General features: G+C 37.3%; 1 protein-coding gene across 1 annotated transcript in view; it reads right to left on the bottom strand.

Annotated features, from left to right (window-relative positions):
- TDRD9 (tudor domain containing 9) overlaps positions 1-22,105 on the bottom strand; it is a 67,246-nt gene that overhangs the window by 18,071 nt on the left and 27,070 nt on the right. The window contains exons 7-22 of the mRNA XM_050974928.1: positions 21,358-21,438; positions 18,344-18,508; positions 14,025-14,128; positions 13,091-13,234; positions 10,201-10,257; positions 9,962-10,046; positions 9,197-9,254; positions 8,535-8,639; positions 6,767-6,864; positions 6,275-6,406; positions 5,495-5,657; positions 5,348-5,411; positions 4,816-4,879; positions 3,333-3,377; positions 1,798-1,851; positions 113-229 (exon numbers count right to left, since the gene is read on the bottom strand). Of these exons, the coding sequence (XP_050830885.1) occupies positions 113-229; positions 1,798-1,851; positions 3,333-3,377; positions 4,816-4,879; positions 5,348-5,411; positions 5,495-5,657; positions 6,275-6,406; positions 6,767-6,864; positions 8,535-8,639; positions 9,197-9,254; positions 9,962-10,046; positions 10,201-10,257; positions 13,091-13,234; positions 14,025-14,128; positions 18,344-18,508; positions 21,358-21,438 (1,536 nt within the window). The remainder of the gene's footprint in view (positions 1-112; positions 230-1,797; positions 1,852-3,332; positions 3,378-4,815; positions 4,880-5,347; positions 5,412-5,494; positions 5,658-6,274; positions 6,407-6,766; positions 6,865-8,534; positions 8,640-9,196; positions 9,255-9,961; positions 10,047-10,200; positions 10,258-13,090; positions 13,235-14,024; positions 14,129-18,343; positions 18,509-21,357; positions 21,439-22,105) is intronic.

Raw genomic sequence — 22,105 nt, 5'->3', positions numbered from 1 at the left:
TTTGGAAAACAAGTGTAATACTAGTTCATGATTATTATGAATTGAAAATCATGAAAATTGATATGAAGATTCAACTGCAAGTTTTGTAAACAGCATTTCTTTAAAGCATTACCTGCAAGATGAAGCGTTGTTTGCACGCATATTCCTCGTCCATAAGGGATGGTTGAGCTTTAACATGCATGTTAAATGCACTGACTCTCTTTTTCAAGTTGTGAAATAACTCTGCCACCTGAAATTTGATCTCTAAGTTACAATTAAAATGGATCAAACCCAGCCACAAACTGAAATAAAATCTGTTAAAGTCTGAAATAACTGGGCAAACTCCCTTCCCTCTTCAGGTGACTGGTAAGCATTTCACCAATATACTGCTCAACACCTTTATGTTGGAACATAATTTCAGTACTGTGACTCAAGCAGTTTTCCCAAAATCTCCTTATGATGAACAACTCTGTACTCACAAAGCATATCATGCATATATGATACAGAACAAAATTAGAAAAATAACTGAATTAACCTTTTACAAGATTATATTCTCTATTTAAATAATTTTAGGTTTGTAACTTAGGAGGTAAAAATCTTGCTAGCAACCTAGAATTCTGCACCTCACTGCAGCAGTGACCATGCTGCACTCTCAGTTTAGAAAAAACTGATTACTGTGAGAGAGATCAAAATCATGCCCTCCCAGCAGAACATATTTCAGCTTTCCATCTTCAGCATTTCCAAGAAACTCCCACAAGCAACCACTGCTCCTCCAACCACACACAGAGAAGGCCTTTACTCTCCCAAACCATTCTGGACAGATGTATAAAGCACTGTCCACACACCTTTTTGGTAGCTACACTTCCCTTTCCTTTCAGCTGCTGGCAGTTCTAGCACACTACCAGAACAACCACTGCCACAAAGGAACCCCTGTGACTGACTCAGTTCTGCAAACTCACTTCCACACAACGGATTATGAAATTAGGATCCTTAGGTGCAGCAAATAAAAGCCCCCAAATCTTACTAAGGGTTGAGTGAAGGTGACCATTCTCAACTCATGTATTATGTCATGCACAACCTCTTCCAGAATTATCTGAAACTGAGAGGCTGCCATGTGAGACTGATCATTTCACTGTACAGTCTTACAAAATTTGCTTTTCTCTCTTTTTTTGTTGCTATCACATCTCCAAGTCATAAAACTATTGCCATTTCTTATCCAGATGGCTGCTCACTATCAAATTCTATTTTTATTTCCTGTGCTTTTTGAACACAGGCCCTGCATTGCTCATGCCAAAGGTATGAACTGGTGAAATAATGGCCAAGGCCATTCTGCTGATCAATTAGTCAGGAATCTTATTTATTTTCCCCTCAATATATCCAATTAAGCTTGAAGGCCATTGTGATGCTGAGTTTTCATTAATTGCTGCAGTAATGTTAGCAACAAAGCCCCACAGATTCTCAAGTCCAGGCCTCACTGTGGAACTGTATTTGCTTAGAGTCTTGCCAACCAGAAGTTATTTAACAACAGACAGCAACAACAGTCACACCACAACCAGTGATCTGAGGAAGAATTAGCAAATAATACTGCAGGTTTCTTAAAAATATTGAAAATATGTTAAGCAGTTAATAATTTAACCACTCTGTTTATCCTAACAAAATTCTTTTCATCTAAATTCATAGCTCATTTTAAGAAAATACACATCTATATATATTGATAGATATGTAACACAGTAGGTTTACCCAAGATTTTAACATTTACAGAGAATGAGGAAAGTTAAGTCCTTTGGCTTATAAAAACTACTACCTATTTAATCTTACCTCTTTGATCTTGTTTATGTGAACACAATTAGATCGACCCCACTCAAGCTCTTCCTGAAAAAGAAAGGTAGAACTTTTTACTTCTACTGCTAGTAAACCTTATTACACATTCTTCTGCAAGGACACAAATAATAGCTACATATAGCAAGAGAAGAATTTAATCACATTTCACAGCTTTGCATTCATACTAAGTATCATGACATGTATGAAAATCTAAGACAGTTATGTGTTTGACTAAAACTTTATCACCAATGCAGCTGTGGTTCATCCAATCTTTCCATTATCACAAGTCCAGCTGCTCTGTGCTGCTACTAAAAAATCTACTTTAACATTCACACCTAGACAATCACAGGAATGTTACAGTTTGAAAAGACCTCCAAGATCCTCAAGGCCAGCCATGAACCCAGCACTCCTGTGTCCAGAACTAAACCATGTCCCCCAGTGCCACACCCACATGGCATCTGAAGACATCTATGGACAGTGACTCCACCACTTCTCTGGGCAGTCTGCTGCAATGTTTTCAGTGAAAAAAAATTTCCTAATTCTGATCTAAACCTCTCCTGGGACAACCTGAGGCCATTTTCTCTGCTTCTATAACTTGGGAGAAAGGTTATGTTGAGTGGGGGGTTGGCCCTTTTTTCAGGCAGTTGTAGAGCAATAATGTCTCCCTTGAGCCCCCTTTCTCCAGACTAAAAACTCCCAGTTCCCTCAACAGCTCCTCAGCCTGGAGGTTGGTGCTCCAGACCCTTCACAGCTCCACTGCCCTTCTCTGGACATGCTCCAACACCTCAGTGTCTTCCAGGAATATCTACACAGGACTCAAGGTGCGGCCTCACCAGTGCCAAGCACAGGGTGGGGGGGTGGGAATCATTGCCCTGGTGCTGCTGGCCACATACTGACTGCTGACCTAAGCCAGGATGGCACTGGACTTCTTGGCAATCTGGGAACACTTACAAAAAACTCAGAACTTCTTTCTTGGCATGCACGTCTTTATCAGATTCTGGCCACCCTGGCTACTTGTAACTCAGTGTATGTTATGCACTGGTGATCATAAAAGATACTACACTCTGAAAGAACAAGGGAAATAAAAAAGGTTTTATCTTGTACACACAAAAGAAGGACTGGAGGCAGTTACTGGGGCATGCTACTGGTTTTTGTGACTGATGTACTTAAACATCTTCCATCTTTCAGGGTTTTCTGAGGGCACAGAAATCTGTGTGTTTAAAAAAAATAGAGATACTTATGCACAATAAAAGTGTTTCTTTCAACTACAGCTCAATTTCCCTTTTTAGGCTGGATTTCAAACCCTCTGGCCACTGTTGATTCATCTGTGGAAGGAGCTAACATAGGGGATTGTCTTCAAATAACTGCACTGGATTCAAATGCTCATTTTCTCTCAAAGCCTAGCCTATTTATGTATGAAAAGTCGTAATTATTATAAATAAACATTTCTTACTTTTCATACTTACTATGAAAAGAAATACTCCAGCACTGAAGTAACCAACCTTGAACAAAGAAGAACAAGTTTAACTAACCTTGGGATTTCTCAGCTTCCCTTTTTCTTTGCAGGCCTGCCATGCCTAAGGAAAAAATAGTGTAGTAGTCAGATACAAAATGCAATGCTTTAGCAATAATTATTACAAATATTAATGTGACATTTATCACTATAAACGTTTTTTCCATATCAACACTAAAGGTAATTTTTTAACAACAGCCTGTCCACCTGGAGTGTTAAAGCACATGCAAACATCCACAAATTATAAGAACAACTGTATTCTGTAATTTGACACTGTAAAAAGGCAGATTACTTTCAAAACCATTTCTTTTTCTCCTTGCTTTGGAACAAAAGCAGTGAAACGACGGATTCAGGTAAGTTCTGATGCAAATGCCTCCCAGAAAACAGGACTGGAAGAAAAATTTAAATACCCAGTATATTAATGAAAATTACTTCATTATTAGGCAGCTTATGACAGATGCCTGCAGAATTCATTTCTAGTTTGACAGCAAGTCACCTCACAATACAATAATCCAGCTTACTGGGGACACTGAGTACATGCAGGGTTGAACAGCCAGACTGCACTTCTCTACCTTGATAGAAAAGAAGGAATCCAGTCTGAACCAAGGAGTTTGGAAACAAACTTTCCTGAACTTACCTGTTCATTTTTGATACTCAGCCATTCAAAACAAAGCTTTCACATCACTCACACACAGACACACTTCACTGGAAGCTCTGGCTGAATGTTCGTGTTTATTCTCCAGGACAACATACTGTTTTATAGAAACAGCATCTTCAGATGAACAGGTGATAATTACCAGGTGACACAAGAGAAATATGTGACAGGATATAGGGAATTCAGAAAACATTAATTTTGAGCCTCAGGATTAGTGGATACATGTGCCATACATGCCCCTGTGTGCCTCAAAAAATTCTAACAGCAGAGTAGAACAAAAAAACAAGTCAGTTTTGACCAAAGAGCAACATGCTCAAAAAAAGGAGAATAAATTAAATCAGCAGCTGAAAACTTTGGACTCTCCAGAAGATTACAAAACACACCAGAGCATGCATTATAGAAAATGTGGGAATTTGAATAGCAAGTTCATCTAGCAGAAGCCTTTGCTGTGCTCGGCCTCTACCTGGAGGAACTGACCCCTGTCCATGGTACTGAGCCACCAAACAGCCAAGAGTACCATAAAATGACATTTTTTGCACAAAACCATCCCAAAGCCAAAGCTAAGAAGTCTGGAGAAAGGTCACCAAGCTCATTCAGTACTAGAATTTACCAGACCAAACTGTCCTTGGTCAAAAACAATGTACAAACATCACCACATCTCTGGCATTTCATTTTGGCTATTAGAGTAGAGACCATTGAAACTTTACACAGTTGGACCAAGACTGCAAAAAATAGCTATCAGTAATGTGAAGTTTTTAACAGCTGCTACATAAAAATGCTTTCTGATGCTACAAAAGTGAGAATCTTCATGCTGGTCTATCAGATTTCACTGTAATCTTAAACTTACCCTAAATGCATTCAGAATTGCAATACAGTCACTCCTACTATTCCCAGCAAAAAACATTTTTTTCCTGTCAATACAAACAAAAAATATTAGCAACAATATGTTTTTCAAATATTGCATGTATTACACAGCTCAGTAACACCCTCCATGTCTTTAATAAACATGATCAATGCACTTTTTGTAATTACTTGTTCTTATTCACATCTCCCTGCTGAAGGAGACGCTCTGGATGAGCAGGATAATAATAAGTAATTGTCCTTGCTATTTAAAGAAGCATTTTAATAGACACTGCCACATGAGAAAGGCAAAGCTGAAGACCCAGGCCTTGTGCTCAGCAGATGGTGAGTAAGCTCTGTGATTATATATTTATAAAATAAATAGATTCCAGTATCAGCTACTCGGAAAAGCTTCTTTTTGCACTGCTTGGCATTTTAAAAGAAAATCAGACTCATGAGATGGAAAATTATATCAAGCAATAACTCTACCCTCTGCTCTCACATGTAGTTAGAAAGGTATGAAACATCTGGAGCACTACCTGTATGCATCAACATGCTTTTTGAAAGGTACTGCAAAGAAATTCCGCGAAGACAGCGCTGCAGCTACAACAAAAACAAATCCAAATTAAAACCTGCAAATCATCTGGTTCTAGAGAAATGTTCTCACATGTTCTTCTTTCAGTTACCTATAATAAGGCATTCCTCTAAGCAACCAAAGACATGCCCAAGGACTATCAATTTTCCAAGATGCAGGTCCAGTGGCAACTGTGTCAATACCGTTCCTAAGAAAGTCAGCTCACCATCATGCAGATCTTCTTCTGTTTGCACAGAGGTTGTAAGTGCTCCAAGCTAGAGAAATTAAAATGTATTCACTTGTAAAAGCTGACTAAGTACACCTAAGCCTGGTACTTTTGAAACCAAAGCTACTACATATACTGGATATAAAAAGCAAGCTACAAATGATGCAAATATTTATTTCTTATGCACTTTAAAAAAAAAAAAAGTTTCATGTGATGAAGATTCTCCCTTATCACCTTCGTAACTGAAAATCAAGCTCACTATTCTCCTTGTACAGGTGAGAAGGATATCTTCAGGCTGACCTCTACGAATCACACGTTTTAAGTGTCTGATTTTTTACTTATTCGTAAACAATGTCGCTTATGAAGGGGTTTTTGTCCATTTCTCTGTTCTTTCTCACCACAGATGCTTGTCCACAAAGAGTATCATTACTCCCTGATGAAATTACAATCATGCTTTAAAGATGTAACTGCAGAAATTATGCTCAAAAGGATGGAAACCCAACAACAGAGCAAGGTGTGAGAGTCTCTAGACACAGTTCATATCTGAGGCTCCAGTTAAGACTACTACTTAAATAAAAGGAAATACTACATCTTAAATACAAGGGAAACCACTTCTGCAGTACATTCCTACTACCTTGATTTTAACAACATTAAAAGGAAGCCTACCTCTTTCAGCTGAACTATTGTACGTTCAATGTCACCTACACTGGGTGGAGAAAGAGCTGTTGCCAGCAAGGCTTTTGGTTCCCCCATATCAAGCTTCTTTAATTTTAAGACTGTAGATCCTAAAGGGCAATGCTGAAGGGAAGATAAGATTATTGTTATTCTCCCCACACAGGAAGTGTGACAAAGTGTTTTATATGAAAGTAAGTTTACAATTTAGCAAAATCTGCAGTTAATTGTGTGCAACAAGGGTTTGTTTTCTTTTGAGTAGATTGCTTATTTCTAATTCACATCAATTTTACTGCTTTAATTTATCTCTTTCTATAAGGAAACTACGTGGAATGATCTTCGTCAAATAGTTATCAAGCTGAATTCTAGTCATTGCTATTAGTTATTAGTAACTATTCCAGTCATCTTTAGAGAAAGTAAAGCAAAGCTTCTCTGCTATGACTACATGCATTAAAGAAAACCTAACCCTCAACCCAAAAGCCTTACCAGCATCTCAGGTTCTGACTTCTCTGGAATACAGTCTGCCCAAAAGTCCTTGCATATGAGCCTGTAACAATAGCCTTTGGAAACACGTCCAGCACGACCTTCACATAAAAGAACAAATCACCAATTTGTAAATTGCACAAGTTTTTTCCAAACCCATCCATCTACAAACCCTCTGGGCAGCTGAGCAGCACATGACAGCTGATGCCGAAGGCTGAGCAGTGTTCTGCTCTCTTGCAGCAGACAGGCCCAGAGGACACAGAAGGGTAGGACAAAAAAATATTGCCTTCATAGGAGCAGTAACTAACAAAAGAATTACATAACTATTTCACTCAAATACTTTTTCAAAAACACTCTTTCACATAACTGCCCTCAAATCAACAGCCATTTTTCTCAGTTGAACAGGCATTTCCTACTTGACTCTATAGCTAGAAAATAATCCTCAAAATAAACAACTTTTAAGCTACAATGATAAACAGCAAAAGGTCTTTATGACCTAGTATTTACAGAAAACACAGTGACTCAGAAGTCTATCCTCACAAATCCAAACACCATTCACTTCAACCAACTAAAAGGTACTCCTCTCTGTGGGACACATTTTTCAGGCCACATTTTTAAGTCATGTGCACAACAAGCCCAAATCTACACAGAATGCTACTTCTCCTGGTTGTACATTGGCTGCTTGTTGTGACCTTTGCTGACCTGGAACCAAATGGAAATAAAGCTGTATATTGGGGTTCACATGGAGGTCTTGAAAGGGGGTGGCTACTGTGGTGGCTTCTGTAAGAAGCTGCTGGAAACTTCCCCCATATCTGACAGTGCAAGGGTGTGAGGAACGAGGAGCAGCAGAGAGAATGTGAGATGAACCAACCACAATCCTCAATCTCCATCCCTGGGTACCACTAGGGCAGAAAAGGCAGAGAAACTGGGAGTGAGTCCAAGCCTGGGAAGGAGTGGAGGGAAGCTGTTTAAGATATGGCTTTATTTCTCATTACCCAAGCCTGATTTGTTTGGTAATAAAATGAAACTAATTTCCCCAAGCTGAGTCTGTTTTGCCTGTGATGGCAATTGCTAAGTGATCTCCCTGTCTTCATCTCAAACCCTAAGCCTTCTCTCATCAGTTTTCTTCCTGTCCAGTTGAGGAGAGGGCAGCTTTGGTGGGCATCTGGCACCCAGCTGTAATTGTAAAGACCTCATAACACTTAAAAATTACAGTATTTTTAGATCTGAAGATATCACTCCTATTAATTTATTTAGTATTATTTTTGACTGAAATGGAAAAGATTTTGATATTTAAGAGGACTATCTTACTAGAAGAGGCAGTATGGAATCTTATATATCCTTGTGCTATGAACACTGGTGTAAACTAGAAACACTGCTGTGGATATTTCAACTCATTAATAGTGCCATATACATGTGAAAGTTCCTTTTACTGCTGCAGCTCACAAGCAGTTCATAAATACCCACCAGTACATATCTTCCCTTTTCAAAAATGGTCTCTGATAAAAAAATTGCTATTAAATACCAAAGAATCCATGGTCTGTGAATTTTAATACTTGAGGGGAAGAAAAAAAAAAAAAAAAAAAAAAAAAAAATCATTCACACAGAGTGGTTTAATCCCATTTTTATACCTTGACATGGTAAAGACTTATCAAGTACTACTGGCCAAAATAATCTGTTATTTTTATTATTAATACAAGAAAAAGCAACAAAGAATTGTTCATGAAGGCCAGCTTCTAAAATTCCTTTGCATTACCTATTGTCATCTTACCTTTTCTTTGATTACAGTTTGTCTTAGATGCCCAGCAAAGCCTCAAACTTTGGTAATTAGTTTCTTTATCACAAAATAAAATTTTAGTCAAGCAGAAATCTATCACTGCAAGTAAGAAAAAAAAATCCTCATGGCAATGGAAAGAAACACACAAGAATGATCTTTATTATCAGAAAAGTCTGAATAACTTGAACAGCAATAAAAAGAACATCAGATTTATAAACAATCAGACCCAAGATATTCCGAAAACTAATCATATTGCTAACAGATCTTACTATAAAAATAATAAACCACTGTAGATGACAATCATGAAAAGGCAATCATTTCTGCATTTAGAAACTCCATAAGAAAATTTGTTTAAACTGATGCAAATTATTGCAAAACATAGGCAGAATGTGATTAAAAACCTTAACTTGTGACGTGAGGTCTGGCTCTGCTTGTTGCTGCATTTAAAATTACCCCTTAGTGAAGACTTGAACCAACCTCCCACTCAGTAGCTCTATTTGTTCATATATTCAGGTTTCTCTGTTGTGAAAGAAATAATTCAACACTCCAACAGCAGTGCTTTGAACAGTGACATATCCTGGAGACCAAACCTAGCATAAGTATGGAAACTATTACAAACACAGTGTATGGAGAATTACAAGATTTAGACAACTTACCATACTTAACATCAGGAACTGTTACAGAGCTCTCAGCTACATTGGTAGCTAGAATAACCTGAGTTGTGAAGCAAAAAGTGAGCAAGGAATGCATAAACAAAACATTACTCACATTCATGTTTCTACATGAAAAATCCAACTTGCTATGAGGAAATATAAATGCAATGCAACACAGCATTTCTGCTCTGCACAGTAAAAAAAGCAATACCATGCAAGGACAATATAAAACCCCTTGTATTTTCTTGTTCTGAGCTCAGAAATGCATAATAATGTCGTGTAGCATTAGGACAGTGTAGAGAAAGAATGGAAATATTTCCTTGTGCCTTTGCCATAAAGAAAGATCACAACTGGCAGCAAAACTCTCTTACTAACAGCAGATGGAGAAAACCAAGGCAGCAGTGACAATGTGGGGCACAAGGTGGGACAGTCTCCCCATTCAGTGCCACCAGCAGCCCTCCCCTGTTGTGCAGGTGCAGGAATCAACATGCACAAACCCTTCTGAAGGATAAAAACAGCAGCAGGCAATAGTTTAAGGGTAACTTCCTCAAGGTTAATGCACCTCTCTTGAGGTCTGCACACCAGTTAAAACAACAGCTTGGTAAGAAAGACCACCAGTTTCCACACAGAAAAACTGAAGTGCTTTGTCCTCACAAAATGGTTGGAGTTAGAACAGCTAATATTACTTAAATACATGATTATTTGCTATTACTACTCTAGCAAAAGGTTTCACATGCTTTAAAGAAGTCATGATTTGAAAATATTTACTTTTCTATAGCCAGGAACCGTAGGTGAAAATACTTTACTTTGTTCCTCCAATGTTGCACATGCATGAAGTGGGTACACCTGCCACCTAAAAAAAATATATTCGTGAAATATTTACTGATGCAAGAATATTAAAGTCGATTACACTTCTGTGCTAAACCCTATTATGCACTTGAAACTCATACAGCTGAAAGACTCATATACAGGTTCAACTGAATTGAAACAAATGGAGTCTAACTCACCTTTGATATTTATCTGAGAGGCATGAGTGCATGTATCTTATTTCACCTAAACCTAGGGAAAAAGTAATCATGAGTTTAATTTTTCATTTTAGTCATCAGGAACAATTCAAAAACATCTACCTCAATTATTAACTGCCTGCCATTATTGCCTCTTTTTTACCATACAATAACATGGTAGAAGAATTAAACAGCAAATACAATAATAAATCTCTAAAAACCACTGAGTCAATTTTTGAAGCACCATTTGGCATTAATTTTACACTTAATAAAGATATAAAGGCCATATGACAACATTCCATTACTAGTCCTTGTTTTCAGTTTCTTACAACTGACAACACATGCTGAATATTTGTCTGGTTCAGGCTAAAAATGGGTATTTCAGCCAAAACAAGTTCTTTCAAAGAGCAGGGCCAAGGGAAAAAAACAATATCTATTTCTGTCTTAGCCATTTCACCTTTGACCATTCCAGTGCCCATTTTCTGGGACATGCATTTCACATGTGCCAGGAGAAATCTTATGACTGAGGGATTTTTTTTCTATTTTCCTGAATACCTCCACAGACATAAACCTTTCTGAGAAGCTTAGCTTACTTCTTATTGAGACTGGAATTCTAAATGCCCCATTTTCAAAAACCTGTCCCACAGTGGACTTCCATGGAGGTTGTTTTTACAATTAAAAACAACTAAAAGAAGTTTGATTCATGTTTGGCAGAGCAGACTCTGCATCATCACTGTTAACAGTAATTATTAATCAGTCTAGTGATTACTGACTAGACACAGCAGGCAGTATCTGCTGACCAGTTGCAGAAGTGACAAGAGCTGATTGACCATGACACCTACAGAACACAAGGATCTCACCAGGAGACACAGGTCTCAGAATGAAATGGGAACTAGTAACACAAACCTGCTTGGCAAACACACAAGGACAGTAAGGAGAGCTGGGCATGGTGAAGTGCAGAAGAAAATATGGAACAGACAAAAAAATGAGATCAACACCAGCAGAACACATAAAATTAGATCATATGGAACATATTCATGCATGTATGTTAAGTAAATTATTCTACAGTTTCACATGGTACTTTGTGTATCACCTGTTACCGACAGAGAGGCAAGTTCTGGAACCAAAGGAGAGGTGAGTACTGAAGAATACTTAGCTAAAAAGAATCAGACTTAGCATGACCAAAATAAATAAAAAAAAATAAAATTAAGCATTGATCAAGACAGACAATTACAAGGGAAACCATGGCATCCTACTTGAGACAGCTGCAACTCCTTTTGGAATCAGATTCTGCCCCATCACTGAGTTCCACAAGACAGTGGGAAAAAAAATCACTTGGCATCCTCAGCACAGCACTGCTCCTTCTGGCTGCTGCTGCTGCACACTCAACTTGACAAGTCAGTGGGAGTGTTATTTTTAAGGTTCAAAATGCTATGTAATCGTTAGCACTCAAAAAAAAAGGCATCTCAAATCAACATCCTAAATGTGGATGTTAACTGTGTAAAAACAACTCAGAGCTCTGCCTCAGCTGCCATGTTGTAAACTTAGGGCTTGTCTCCCCTTTTCTCTAGCTCTGTATAGAACATTTGTGAGGAAAATTTCAAGAGGTGTTTGCTAATCAAGGGGTGTTCAGGATCAGTCTTGAGTATCCAGTTTAAAACCAGACAAGGTCAAACACTGAACAAGTAAAACACAAACCTGAGTGTACCAGCTTATTACCATATGGGTTTCCACAAATTTACAAAATGTATTTAAACAAAAAAAACCCAAAAACCCAAAACAAAACAAAATTAAAAAAAAACACCTCAAACCAAAAACCAAACAAACAAAACAAAACCAACTCAAGGTAAAAGATAAAGAGTTAGGATTTGAAAATGCTAAGGAGTAATTCCAGACTGAAATGAAGCCTGAAAACACACCAGACAAACACCAATATCAAGAGGCCAGAGGCAACAGATATGGTCTCCCTACTTTAATAACCACTAACTGGAATGGGCATTACTTTGACACAATGAAGTAATTCCTTCTCCTCAGTAATTTTATAGTGAAGGTAATTCCAAGAAAGGCAGTTCTAATGCCTTTTAGCTAGTGGGGAGCACTCTCCAAGGAAAGCTGCTCTGCAAGTGCAGGCTATCTTTCAGCTGGTGTGCTGGGCCTCCAGCCCCAGCCCTGGCATGCCTAAGCTCAACACAGTAGGGAGATGACATTCATAAACATCTTACAGAATTAGAAAGTCCTGGTAGGGACAGACTTCACTATGTCCAAGGAACAGCTAGCCTAGACTTCAATGTGATTCTCCACTTGAACACAACCAAATCTCTTCCAAGTTTTCAACTAGCAAATGTTCAGCTCATGAAGGAAAAGAATACTTGAAACCACCAGGTAACAGATTTAGGATGTTCAGGAAAACTACTCTCCAGGCCTCTAAAATCCAGCTAGCAAGTTTAAATAAGAATGGCAGTCAAAACAAAAGTCTACAATAATTTCTGTGCAGGACAACTTAGGTTTTGCTCTCTACAGAAGACTACATGTATTGTCAGTTTTCTGATCAATCACCTCTACATCATCATGTGTACTTCTGAGCACACCAACCACACCAACCAATGTATATGGAAAGAAAAATGGGAATTTGACTTTTTACAACAATTTAAATGAAGACCACACTATATGCAGATAAGGAAACACCTCTAAAAGAATCCTAGGAGCTTCATACAATAATTAACAATTGCATTAAAAAGTTTAGCAACTGCATTTATGTACTTTAACTACAGAATTAATTTTATTATTTTTAAAATACATAACATCTTAATTTTTGACTCACAGCTTTCCCAATTATTGCCACAATTAAACCAGTTTCCAAGAAAAAACGGCCAAAGAGACCTCATTTAAGTACGTGTTTAATAAATCCCTGGAAGAAGTGCCAGCAGGAAGCTCACCAGATGACAAATAACAAAAAAGAAAGCTACTAAGACTATACTTGCCTGGTAAAAACACAAGCACACTGCCACGTTCCAATGGACTGAAAGTCTTTTTCTCCCTAACAAGAAAACACAGCTTCATTAGTCTTACAGTCTCAATCTACCTCATTACTCCAAGTTATTTTACTCTGGAAGAACGAGCAGAAGTGCACACTTTTTGTAGCATGCATTATTTAAACTTCCTGAAGAAATGAAATTTCAACCATTATTTGCAACTATGGTTTCTGAAAAATGAAAGATATAAAGACTAGAACCAAAGCAATAAATTTAGTGTTTCTCTTCAAAATGAAAGAGAATGAATTCTGCAATGAAAATAATCAGAATTAGGTTACTTAACACAGTGTTAGACAAAAGTGGTAGCAGTAACAACTTTATTACATTTTCAGATGTAATATTACATCTTCAGATACTAAACATCAATTTACAAAACACAGAGCAGCAAAATCCATTATTTAGTAATTTCACATGACATTAAGGCATTAAACAGCCAGTGAAAATTAATGTCTAGCTTTTATCCTTTTTATTCCCATGTAATAATGTATGTTTTAGGCTACAATATAAAATAGTATAATTTATATTTATATAATTCTTGATATAAATACTCCTCAGCTCTGGTCTACAGTAAAGAATATATTTTCCATATGACATGGCTGCCCTGATGTCACTCATGCTTCAGGGCATGAAGTGCACTTTAGGAACACTGGGTACAAATCAAACAAATATGGAAAATAAAGGCAGAGAGGCAAGTAAAAATTAAGTTTTCACTAATAACTATGGACTCTGCTGTTGCTTAATTAGCTTCTCATTTCCCCAGGAGCCACTGATTCCAGATCTTGAACTGCATCTTACCCACTGCTCCTCTTTTCCAGCTCATCAAATGACTGAATCAGAGACACTGCCACCTGATACATTTTCTGTTCTATCACTGGCTGCCCAAGGCTCTGACGATGAAACTGTTTGGAGAAGGAGGTAATGAGGTTAACACAGTACAACTGGCTGAAAGGCTGAAGTTCACACAAATTTTTCAATTTCTCAAGTGCTTGCAATTCAAACTGATCCAGTACAGAAGAAGTAACTTCATCTGATGCACTCATTACCTTCTAAACAGACATTTTTCTTCAAGCATCCTACAATTTTAATGCTGAAGAAATACTTCTGACATTTACCTACTTAAGCAGCAGCCCACCCTCCATTCATGTGCAGGACATGCTCCTTATCCTGAAGTGTCAAGCACATGGGAACTGATCAGAACTCATGGGAACGGGATGACAGGGAGGAATTTGTGCAGGGAAGGTCAAGTGCTTCTCACAGCTGCTACTACACAGATCTCTCTACCTGCCTGCACATACACCATGTACCTCTTTCTCCTTCAAATTGTTTTTGCATTTAAACCACAAATGGGTTTTGTGGTTTTGGTCACACCCTGTCAAAGAATTACTGCTCTATTGTACTCAACAGAACCATGGTGATTCTGTCTACACTGTTTTCCAGCATTCTGTACAAACTCAGGGCTATAGTATTTAAGAACACAAACCATCAAGTCTTCAGAGAAAAGACAGTAACTTAATCACTTTTCAGTTTTATGCTTAATGAACTCGACCTGTTATGAAAAAGGTCTACAGCATTACATGTTTTTCTCTTGTAGGAAAATGGCTTTTGATCATTGCTCACCTTTCATTCTCAGAGTTTCTCCTCACTCTAGTGCAAACTCTTTATTGAACCAAGGGTTTCAGAGAGCTAAAATCACAGATCACTTAATTTTCTAAACTATTAAAATGAAATTAGCAATTTTTCTACCAGTTTCCCATTGTAAAGGAGCTCATAACAACCACAAAAGCACAGCTCCTAGCACCAATCTGGAAACACTGATTTACATTAGCATTTGCTACTCCAACCTCAGTCCTCAGCTTGATTAACCCAGGAGAAACCCTAAAAATAGTTGACTGTTATCTTCAAAGTGATTTTTGCCCTAATATATGTAAAAAAATCTAAGCAAGTTATCTCTTCTGGGCTGCTCCAACATAAGATTTTTTGGTTTATATTATCCCTGCTTAAATAACTGTCAAATTTGTCTTTTTAATTTTGCTACTGACTGTACCTTCAGTATTCTCTAACAGGACAAGGCTTCCACATCAATAATAAAAGGTAACAATGTGACAAACAGCAAATCCAAAACCCAGCCAGACCTGACTGAAATAACATAACCAGAACAGCTTTTGACAGCAGCTCATTACCTTCCACCAGGACTTTGACTCTTCTTCCATGGACATAAAGGAGTTTTTACCTTTGCAAGCCAAAAATGGGCAGCATTTTTGCATTTTGCCTAATTTCTTAAATTTGCATTTCATATCTCTACCACTATCCAGAACAAAAGGCAAATATTGACACAGCTAGCTTGAAAATTGCCTATAGATAGAGCTTTCATGCATTTTTCATGCAAGCTGTGTTTCAATGATTCCTCAGGGCTTAGAGGTCGCTGGTATGACAAAATCTTTATTCTGTTAAACATCCAGAACATCATGTTTACCAAGCCCATTATGCCACAAGAAAAATAAACTAGTTTTTTGTAAGCCTATGCTCAAAAATTAAGCAGCACACCTATAAATGACCCAGTATCTGGGCAAGGGTAAGCCAGTGCTGCACTGAAAAATGTTTCTCCCTTCTTTCTCCCTTATTTTGATTCTTTCCTACAAATGAAGTAATTCAAGTAGAAAGCTTCATCTTTGATTCAGCCAGAAGTCTGTCTAGCCACAGCAGAGGGTTTACTGCAAACGTGCATACAGAAGAAAAAAATGACTGGCATTTTTGTTCATCTTCTAAATCACAACAGCATCAATGAACTGACAAATTATTCAAGTCAAAACTACCCCTAAAACTTTTATTTTCAAGCACAGTTTTAAAACATTATCACATGCAGAATTGAGTGATGTATTAAAGACAAGAGCTCTGCAGCTCTTGGCTTTAATACATCAGAATTCATGGAAGAATTCTGATGTATTAAAGAATACTCAGAAGTAAACTTAGAAAAATTCTGTTTATCTAAAGAGCAATGACTGCATTTACTTTTACCTGTGATCCTTTATGTAAATTTTACAGGTTTTTATAGGTGAAAATAAACCACCAAGAATTAAAGCCTGAAGCCTGTACCTTAGGCAGTCATCTAATTGATTTAGATTTTAGCATGATGAAAGATGTGCCTCAGCCTCCCTATGGCAGCATTAACCCAGTAACTGTCTTAATATTCACATTCTACTTTCATTTTATTAGGATGATACACAATTTTAATTTTTTAATTTTAACTAGTATTAGGAAAAATCCTCACACACAGCACCATAAGGAACAAGATCCAGACCAAGAATCAGTGCTTTAGAATTAAATTTCATCATTTTTTAATATAGATATTATTTATAAAAAAGAAAATCAAGAGCACTTATGTGCTTCTATTGTTGCCCTAAGTCACAAGAAACATCTTGGACAAACATACTCTCCTCATCTTGCTGAAAAATGGAATGGCTATAGATAGGATAACACAAGACAAAGAATCAGATGAAAACATTAAATAAAAAACATAGAAAAAATAAAGTATAAAAAGGGCTATGCACTGAAAGCAGTTCCTTTGTTCGTGATCTCTGAGGTGAAAGGTGTGCAAGCTGACATTCAGCTCCAAGTGCAGCTATGACAAATCAAATTTGACTGAAGGAAACTTCTTACTCAATTTCCTGGTTATCTTTTTGTTGTCATCATCAAAAATCTTTAACAAAGCCCCATGTATTACATAATCTCCTCCCCATTATCTGTCTGTGGTCCTCATGTATAAATGCTGATGGGCCAACTGCTATAAGCAATTGAGTTTGTTTCTTTGTTTGCATTACAACTTCAATATTTGACAGCCTTTATTTTACCTTGCCTGTGTTAAAGCACAATCAATGCCAACATGTACACACATTGCTTTTGTGTACAGCATAAGAAATTATTTTCTTCTGGGCTTCTTATCTTATTTTGCTATTTTATTTTCTGCAGAACTGATGGATGAAAGCTAAATAATAACAGTGTGTTCCCCCCACTGGTACTTTTTAAGTGCATGCCCCATCTCCTTCACTGTAATAACATTCTAACAGTGTTTAGCATTATCAAAACTGACCAATAATTACACCCACGTCCCAGTTATTTTTAGACTGGATATCATAATACAGCCTGAGTTCATTTGTTGTACTCTGCTTTAACCTGTTTATTTTGCCTTGAGCCATAATATTGAAAGAGCTCACTCAAGTGAATTCCTACACAGCTGTTTTTCAAATGCAAAATAAACTCCTATTACAAAACCACAGAAAACAGATCACATATTTACATTCATTCCTTCAATATCTGATGTCAACAGAGATACCAGCTATAATGTCAGAAACTCTAAAAACAAAATATACAAAATAGATTCTGTGCAGTTTATAAGCTAGACTGATAAGCAAACCTATCTTCAACCAGCACCTACTCTCCTTGAGCATCAGAGAATCAGCTCTCCAGCACAGCCCTCCAGGGATCTGAGAGGTATCAGTTATTTTAACATGTTTTCATTACTCAAAATTACACAATTGCCATGGTGGCTTACATGGTTACAAAAGAAAAAGGTTCAAAACTACTGCATAACATATCTGGCACTATTAAAAAAAATATAAAAGAACCAGGACAGAAAAAATAGGAAAGCCTCAGCTGATAGAGAAGCTAACTTGATAACATCAAAGTTCTAATAAAAAATAATTGTTTTCTCTTCATTTTATAGCACTTTCTGCCTTTGATACCAAACAACATGAACCAACCCAGGAAATATTTTGATTTTGTCACCTACATTCCAGGAAATATTCTGATTTTGTCACCTACATTCAAACAGATCTGTAAATCTATTTATGTTACTTGAGTTACACACACTCTTTTACACTGTTCATTTGAATGCAACTATCAAACAAAATGCCTCCTCCTACTGAAACGTTTCTGTTTCATGAAAGAAACTAGTCTGCTCATAAGAAGATGATTTATCATCATCTATTCGTTCTTACCTAGAATTGCAATGTAAAAGTGGCCATATGTAATGGTCAGTTGGAATGGAATAGTCAGTTTTCAACTGACTATTCCAATTTCTTATTATGTCAAAAGAAATGAAATTATATTTACAATACCTGTAAATCAAAAATGTCCTTCAAATCATCAAGATAATATTCTTCAACTGCAAAAGGTCTCCCTTCCACCTTAAATATGCAGACTGGATTCAAACCATTATGAACTGGAAGTGCAAAGTAATCAGCTAATTCTTTGGAGTTGATGGAAGCAGACATCAATATTATCTGTTAAAAAAATGTACAGCAGATGTAAAGCACTAATTTTAACACAAATTGTTACATGGGACTCTCCATTTCTTCCTCATGTTAAATGATCTAATTCTGATTATTGCAAGTATGTAACCTAAATATATATAAGACAATCAAACTAAATGCTTAAGATACCCAAATCAGCAGGTGGAGAGAGGCAAGCACCTGTAAGAGAATGGCTCAGGCTGGAATGCCTAGGGCAGACAACATGGTGAAAATTCAACCAAAACCATACAGTACTCTTGATAAAGGTGTCACCACCACCCAAACCAGAAATGCTGTAAAACACAAAAGCATCCCACTTCCAAAATGACAGGAAGGCAAACTAATGAAGAGGGCATTGTACCACTGTGCTCAGGCACAAGGAGCACATGCAGAGGGCAGGCTAAACCATGAAGTTTTCCAAAATGATCTTGAAAGGAAAAATTTGAAAGGACATAATTCTGCAAATATATGACATCTGTCCCACTACAGCATGGACTGCCTCATGGCTCAAGAGATAGTGACTCACCTATGCCAGGGCAATAGGCTAAATGTAACCTTCTCTGAAGGCTGTCCAAACAAAATCCAATCTAAATCTGCACTTACAGGCAAGGAACATTAAACTACCTCTTCTTCTACACAATCCTTGCAGTCTGGATTCTAATCTGTGTGGAATCCTTCCAAAGTGGAAAGAAGTGACAGATTCTTAACAGAGTGCCTGAAGGGTCACATAACTGAACCAAGAGTTTGTTGAATTTTTGCTTCAGGAGTACATCAAGCACGAATCACCAACGTGGCAGATGAACACATCAGATCAGATGGTTATCAAAGAAGACAGCTCAAGATCAAGCAGTCCAAAACCACTTGTACAACACAGACATGTCCAAAGGCCCACTAGATGATACCAAGAACTGTTACTAGTCACTATGGAAACTGCACTGCTTGGTTTGACCCAATAGAGCCACTCTTAGTCTCAGGTTTTCTTTCAACAACCCTATCCCAGCAAGATCAACCTCAAAACAATCCAGCTTCTGCTCTGGGATCTAAAAATAATAATCTGCAGCAGCCACCTGCCAGAAAATCCAGCATAATTTAAACTGGCTAGTTCAGCAGGGAGATCTTGTCCTCAGTACATCAGAATCACCCAACTAACTCCTGTTAGTTGATGCAATGTTGAATTACCTGCTGCTTCTGAGGTCTGCAACTTCCAAACCAGTAAACTATCAGCTCACATGCATTTCACACCAAAATGTGAAATGTTTTATTATTTTTTGTTTTTTAAAAATGTTTTATTTCCTCTCTTAAATAGGGCTCCTTGCACCCTTTTGTTTCATGAATCCAGGAAGGATTCACGAAAGAGAAGAGAACCTTACGTTTTCTAAATGAATTTGCCACATCAAAGTTCCCTTCTTTTACAGTTTTTTCAGAAGAGGATGAAAAGGAATGAAGTAGGAGACATATAAATTCAAACTGAATAGCCCATTCCACTCTGCTCAAGGCCAGCAAGTGAGATCAAGAATTCCCCCTTCTTCAACATAAAAAAATTCAAAGGGACAGGCCCTCCACTGTCTCAAATATAGGTCTCTCTCAGATCTGTACAATATTAAAAAACTGTCATCTGCAGAAACAACTGCAGAGATTGATATAAAGGGGATAAAATTTTTCAGTGACAATTTCAAGAGACTGAAATGGAACTACAGAGAAAAAGGAAAAATTTGTCAGGAACGTCTTAAAGAAAAATGTTTTCTAACAGAAAAGATGACAGGGCCTGTAGGGATTCCTGCCACTGAAACCAACCCAATAATCAGAATAAAGGGCAAACTTCCACAAACTCAGTTTGATCAAATTATTGCTCTTCTCTGTAGGCAGAGCCAAGTGCTAAAAAAGGCTGAATAGTTTCACATAACTGTCTCTAAATCTAAAGACAAGAATTTTCTCTAAAATCAAAATCAGCATGAAAAGGGATAAAAAGTTAAAAGATGTGAAGTGCACAGCCATGTTCTATGCCAAAGGAAAGGACACTTTCAGTGACAGCATGTTTGGAAGACCTAAAGACCAAGTTTGAATCAATGTGATGGACTGCACATAAGAACACAACATTCCTTCCAATGGCAACAAAACCAGTCAACCTACACTTTATTTTGAAGAAGAAAAAAATCACATTAAACCATTACATTGAAGCACTTAAGAGACATACAGTCTCACAAAGTATCTGCAGTCCCAAATAGCTGCACAGAAAGATACTGAGTTAGCCTAACTCCATCACTTTTTCTTAATTTCCAACATCTCAAGAATTCATTACTATGAGACCCCAAAGACTAAATATGTCATGCTAAATGTCTGTGAACTCTGCTTTAGTACAAAGCAGAATTGCCCAACATGCAGAGAAAAACCTCAGCCAAATCTTACCACCAGTTCTGCCCAGAAATTACAGTACAGCATTTCTGGTCTTTTGCTATTTCTTCAAATTTGTTGTCCCACCTACACAAAAAGGCTCAGTATTTCCAGGAGTTAATGCCACCATTTTAACCAAGAATAAGCACTGCCCTCAATACCCAATACATAATTCTTCGTGCCTTTTTAGCCTTAAGCAGGCTTTAGAAACTAATGCATTTTAACATGAGGGGGAAAAAAAAAAGAAGTCTCTCAGAACACATTACAGCAGCCAGGAAAAGAATGCCCCTTAGCTTGCTTACTTATGAGGAGTGGCAAACTAAACATATTTTGGTAAAAAGTAATAACATAGTAATTTGTGGTAAATTCTTTAAAATAGGGCCTTCAAAGATAAAAGAGATGTGAAAATTTTCTGACAAGAAAAAAAGCAAAACTCAGTTTGAACCCACCTTTACAGACTGTGAATTTGTACACAACAGTTTACGGGTCACCAAGAGCAAAAAATCAATTTCTTCTGTACGCTCATGCACCTGGAAGACATTATCCACAATTTAATTTTCATTAATTCATCCTCTTCTTTCTGACAATCTCTTACTTTCTAATACTCTAATGGTACACTAACTACTGTCTCCCTGATCCTCAAATATCCAAGAATTAAAGTAGCTCTCAGCTACAATACCAGTAACAGGATCAAAATAAAAAAAGTACTTATAAAAAATACAAATGAAAACAAAACACACACACAAAAAAATACCCAAAAACCACCCAAACCAAACCAACCCCTCAAAAACCCCAAGTCCTAAGTCCTCTTCTGTATCCCTACATCCCAAGATGTTGTACATCCTACAATCCTGAGATTTACATTCATGATTTGTGACAGCACAATTTCACATCTGACTATGATTAAAAGTCAAATATTGCTTTCCACATAAAAGAAGCATATACACATGTAAAAATTTACAAACTACAAGTGTATTTTCCTTAGCTTCTTAGGGAAGTGACAGCAACAATAATGAATCCTCAAGAATGAACTGTATCCACAACCAGGAGACAGAACTCTTTCACAGAGGTGTTTTTCAGGACACCCCTGAAGAATAAAGACATTTTAATATCCAAGTGAGTGAAAAGTAGCTGCCTCCTCCTGACAGGCCTAGCTGGACAGGTTCTTGAATTCCACAAGACTGATCTCAAAAAAAC

The sequence above is a fragment of the Serinus canaria genome, chromosome 5, assembly GCF_022539315.1.
Source record: "Serinus canaria isolate serCan28SL12 chromosome 5, serCan2020, whole genome shotgun sequence".
NCBI lineage: Eukaryota > Metazoa > Chordata > Aves > Passeriformes > Fringillidae > Serinus > Serinus canaria.
The sequence above is the reverse complement of the archived record's forward strand: the minus strand, read 5'-3'. Positions and strand labels throughout refer to the sequence as shown.